Source organism: Coturnix japonica, chromosome Z (assembly GCF_001577835.2).
Source record: "Coturnix japonica isolate 7356 chromosome Z, Coturnix japonica 2.1, whole genome shotgun sequence".
Taxonomy (NCBI): domain Eukaryota; kingdom Metazoa; phylum Chordata; class Aves; order Galliformes; family Phasianidae; genus Coturnix; species Coturnix japonica.
Window position 1 is genome coordinate 61,523,104 of NC_029547.1, and position 4,487 is coordinate 61,527,590.

At 55.9% G+C, this 4,487-nt stretch overlaps 1 protein-coding gene across 1 annotated transcript; it reads right to left on the reverse strand.

Moving 5' to 3' along the window:
* Positions 1–821: 821 nt before the first annotated feature.
* LOC107306621 lies at positions 822–4,089 on the reverse strand. Its single transcript, XM_015849932.2, has 4 exons — positions 3,944–4,089; positions 3,506–3,634; positions 2,377–3,276; positions 822–2,055 (listed from the first exon to the last, which is right to left on the reverse strand). The coding sequence occupies exons 1-4, from the start codon at positions 4,016–4,018 to the stop codon at positions 1,525–1,527; spliced, it is 1,635 nt and encodes a 544-aa protein (XP_015705418.1). The 5' UTR covers positions 4,019–4,089; the 3' UTR covers positions 822–1,524.
* Between the last annotated feature and the right edge of the window lie 398 nt (positions 4,090–4,487).

Below are 4,487 nucleotides of genomic sequence, written 5' to 3' on the forward strand. Positions count from 1 at the left end.
AGGTCCTGTCCAGTAGGTCAGCTCCTAACCTGCACTAATCTGTCTGATTATTAATCCCAGTTATAAGATTCCATAGTTGGCCATGTAGAGCCTCCAAGAATCCAGCCTGTTCAGGCTTGCTGAAAGGCAGCTGTTATGGTTTTGTGATTTCTGTAGATGGTATTCCACACCAGAACACACATAGCAGCAGCAGTTAAAGAGTTCACATTCCTATTCCGTGTTACCACCATTTGGGGCATTTGGGCTTCCTGGAAGGGAGGGGATGAGTGGCATCCCCGGAGGACTTGGCTCAGAGAGAAAGCGGGGTGGGACTCCACACCGGACCCCAGCCGCTCTCTGCCTCGAGCCGTCTTGGCTGGCCGCGGAGCAAAGCGCGTGCTTCCCTCGCACCGTTGTGGTTTGACTCCTACTTTGGGTACTCTCGTCCCTCTCGCTTTGCTTCATTTGGTTCCCTTTAGTAAATCACTGTTACTCCTCAGATCACTGCTCTCGTGTTTGCTCTCTGTTAGGACGATCTGCTCGCTCTTTGCCCTTCCCCCTCCCTCGGAGCATGTGGCCCACGGCCAGCTGGGTCCTGTGGCAAACGCCTTCCTTTTAATTCGCTCCCGTCTCCTTTTTTTTGCTTTTCCCATAGCCTGTGCCCCCTACAACGGACTTACATCTAATGATAACTCCATGACACCACCCAAATAGGAATCAGAAGCAATACTTAGATTCATTTCTTTGAAATCCAGTGATGAGGATTAGTTACATATTGCTGTTACAAAAATGCTGACGCTTTTGGAAAAGGCAAAAAGTTGATCACGTGAGACAGAAAAAAGTAAAATGAAACTAAATACTTTTATTGTACTTTTGGAAACCGAAATCAAAACAGAGAAAGCAAAGTATATTATCTCTGCTGTAGAGAATACGTACTGCTTTTTCAGTTCCAGATTAAAAAGCCAGATTTAGCCAAATTAGGAATCCCTGTACTGAATGGTCTTCTAAATGCTAGGTGAGAAGCAATTTGTACACAAACAGAAAAGCCAAGCTTCTCCTCAGGCACAGATCCCTTTCTTCTTATCTCGCTAAACGTAAAGGTGATGAAATGATGCAGTGATGAAGAAGGAAGAGCTGCTTGGCAGAAGTTGTACCTGACATGATAAACAGCTGTGGAGAACAGGAAATCTGCATGGGTATTGAATCACGAGAACTGCTTTTCTACATCATGAGAAAGGCCTCTCAAGTGACTTGAGCTGATAGAAGCTGGAGGACAGAGGCTTGAGTGAATGTAAGCTCAAGAACAGAGAGCAGAGGAGGCCATGAAGCTTGTTGCCTCCAGCATCAGAGTGACCAGGGTGTTTCATTCTTGGCGTTCAGTGTCCAAAGACAGAGCATCCTCTGGTGACAAGGAGGAGCTAAGGACAAAGTGCCCCTCATGCCTGGCACCTGCAGACATGGCAGAAGCTGGAGGCCAGGACTGCGCCTCCCCAGATGGTGTGCTCACCGGGCCTCTAGCAGCCTCTGCCACAGGGCTGACATCTCCTACTCATCCTCATCCATCAGATTATTGCAGGTAGAGCAGCAAAGACAGTAGGACGTGTTCTCTCTCTTGTCAGACCATGCCCTTTCTTCATCATCCTTGTCATCCAGCATGTCCTGAGGAGTGCCAGCAGCTCTTGCACCATGTTCTGCTGCCCACTCTGACACCAGGGAATGTGATGAAGGGTCCTTGACAGCATCTCCGGTGTCCTCCTGAGCACTGGGAGCAGGTGGTGTCTGACGTGTGAGGCTGCTCCCAACCTGGGGGGCCAGCAACTGCGTTGCTTGTGCTGATGTTTCCTCAGTGCTGGTGGGTGCACGCTGCCTTAGACCTGCTGGTTTCTGGTAGGTTCCTGGTCTGCTGGCTAAGGGATGCCTTTTGTATGCCAAGTTGTAGAATTTGCGTGTGGCGTGTGCAGGCTTGAGAGGGGGTGCAGGGATACACAGGGATGGTCCACAAGTTGGCAAAGGCTGTCTCTCCTCCCCTGAGATGCTGCTGTGGGTGAATGTGTCCCTGATCTCTAGCTTGTTCACCTGTGAGAGAAGCAGAGCAGAAACACTGAGTTAGTAGGGTCCTTTCTCCACACAACCCGCTTTTCCATGCTGACATGGCAAGGCCCTGCACGGAGCCTGAGGGCAACACTTGGTTCAGTGATTGCTACAGCCCTGTTCCCTCGTGCCAAGCTGCCACAGAGCTGCTCACTGTGAGGCACACTCATGCCCCAGCTGTCCCCTGCAACAGTCCCTGACACACTCCGGCAGCTGCCTGGCCATGGCAGGGCTCAGCCTGCCACACTTCCCCACAGTGTGCACACTCTTGACCCTGCCTCCACTTACTTCACGCCTGCTGCCCACCTGTGCCTTGCTCATCTCGTGCTGAAGTTTTCCAGGCACTGGAGACACTGGAGCCAGGGACTCTGCCCCAGGCAATGATGTGCTCACAGGCTCCTTGCCTGCCACTGCCACAGTGTCTCTCTCAGTGATGTCTTTCTTTTCTTCCTGCTGATCTGTCAGAACAGCACTGCAGGTGGAACAGCAAAGACAGCAGGGCAGGAAGCTGCCCCCACTCATGGCTGAGTGGGCCCTCTCTTTGCTGCTCTTGGCATCCAGCATGGCCTGAGAAGTGCCAGCACCTTTGGCACCATTGTCTGCTGCCAGCTCTGCTGCCTGCTCTGCTTCCTTCTCTGCTGCCTGCTCTGCTGCCAGGGAGCGTGATGTAGAGACCCTGTGAGCATCTCCGCTGTCCTCCTGAGCACTGGCAGCATGTCGCGTCTCATCCTCAGGGCCTTTCCCAGCCTTGGGGGCCAGCACCTGGGTTGTTCCTGCTGGTGGTCTCACAGTGCTGGTGGGTGCACGTCGCCCAGGCCGTGCTTGCTTCAGGCAGGCTCCTGGTCGTGTGGCTCCCAGACGCACCCAGTATGCCAACCTGAGGGACTTGGGTGTCCTCTCTGCAGGCTTGAGTGGGAGTGCAGGGCCACACAGATCTGCCTGCCAGCCCTCGGCCCTCACTGCCATGTCCTGGTGCTGAGGGTTGCCCTGAAGACCAGGGGCAGCCACTCTGCTGCTGGTAGCTCCAACAGCACTGGCAGCTCTGCCTCTTGGAAAACTCCTGGAGGCTATTGCTGGCAGTGAATAGAATGTGGGAACTCGTCCCCGAGCAGTGGCTGCGTTCTGGGGCGCAGCTGGCAGTGACACCACCCGCCGTGGGAGAGGTGGCAAGGCTGGCAGAGACTGTCTCCCTTGTGGTCTGTCCGCCTGCAAGAGAAGTCAGGGGGAAATCCAAAGTTAGCACCCAGCTCACGGTCGCTGCCACCCCGTTCCCTAGAGCAGAATGGTCACAGTCCGGCTGCACCCCCATCAGTCCCCACCACACACCAGCAGCCATCTGGCTGCAGCAGGCTCATCCTGCTGGGAGCGGTCCCACCTGCTGGTTGGCCGCTCCCCGCACTCGGGAAGACCTTCCCATTTCTCTTGGGCTCCCTACCTGTGCACGGCGGCTCCCAGAGGCTTGTGCTCTCACCGGGTGGGGCACCTGTGGAAGATGGTTCCCACGAACAGACAAATCCTGACTCTGTCTGCCTGGCAGCACAGCTTGCTGCGGCCTGCGACCCACCTGTGTAGGGAGAAGGAGGCCTGGGTTGCAGGTGGCTGCATTACCACCAGCGTCCCTGGCAAAGCCCCCATGAGGAGGCTGTTCCCGGACACAGACAGCCCTGCTGAGCTGGGTCCTACTGCTCTCTGCCTCGGGGTGCAGAGCTGTCCTGGGAGTTGGCTGGTGCCCAGGAAACACCCCGGGGCAGGAGGAGCGGTGCCCTGGCCACAGGTGCTCAGGGCCCGCCATGGCACCCCACCCGCTGCTGTGCCCCCTGCCCCGGTGCTTCGGGTGCCGTGGTATCCCTCTCCCTCCCAGCACATCCCGCACCTGGCGCTGTTCCCGCACACTCGGCAGTCTTTTATCAGCTTGGGAGTGGGCCTTCTGGTCCTGCTCCTCCGCCATCTCTGTACCCACTCACGGAGACAAAGCTACAGGCACCCAGGGAAGCTGCTACCTCCTCACGGAGCTGCTCGCTTGAGAGTGAGCAGCACGGGGACTCTGGCCCCTAAAGGCACCGGGACACCACCATGTCACAATGGCCTTTGGGTGCGGCTGCCCGTGCATCACAAAGTCCCGGTAGTTGCCGTGGAGACCCCACACGCCCTCCTGGCAGCCCCCCACATGGTCAGCATCTCCACGGCTCCCTTCTCACACTATCACAGAATCTCTGGGGTTGGAAGGGACCTCTGCAGACCACTGGATCCAAGCCTTCTGGCAAAGCTGTGTGGTGCCATTGGCAAACTTGCCAAGAGTGCACTGAATGCCATCATTTATGTCACTGATAATGACACTGAAGTGCACCACACCCAGGACTGTCCCCTGGGGACACTGCTTGTTACTCACCTCCACCTGGTCATAGAGCCAGCCAGGA

What these genes read in the sequence shown, in the direction of transcription:
- LOC107306621 (XM_015849932.2), bottom strand. Translation starts at nt 4,018, where the DNA reads ATGGCGGAGGAGCAGGACCAGAAGGCCCACTCCCAAGCTGATAAAAGA. An exon ending in GTGTGCGGGAACAGCGCCAG is followed by an intron (nt 3,635 to 3,943) that starts GTGCGGGATGTG and finishes CTCCCTACACAG; the next exon opens with GTGGGTCGCAGGCCGCAGCA. An exon ending in ACGAGATGAGCAAGGCACAG is followed by an intron (nt 2,056 to 2,376) that starts GTGGGCAGCAGG and finishes CTTCTCTCACAG; the next exon opens with GTGAACAAGCTAGAGATCAG.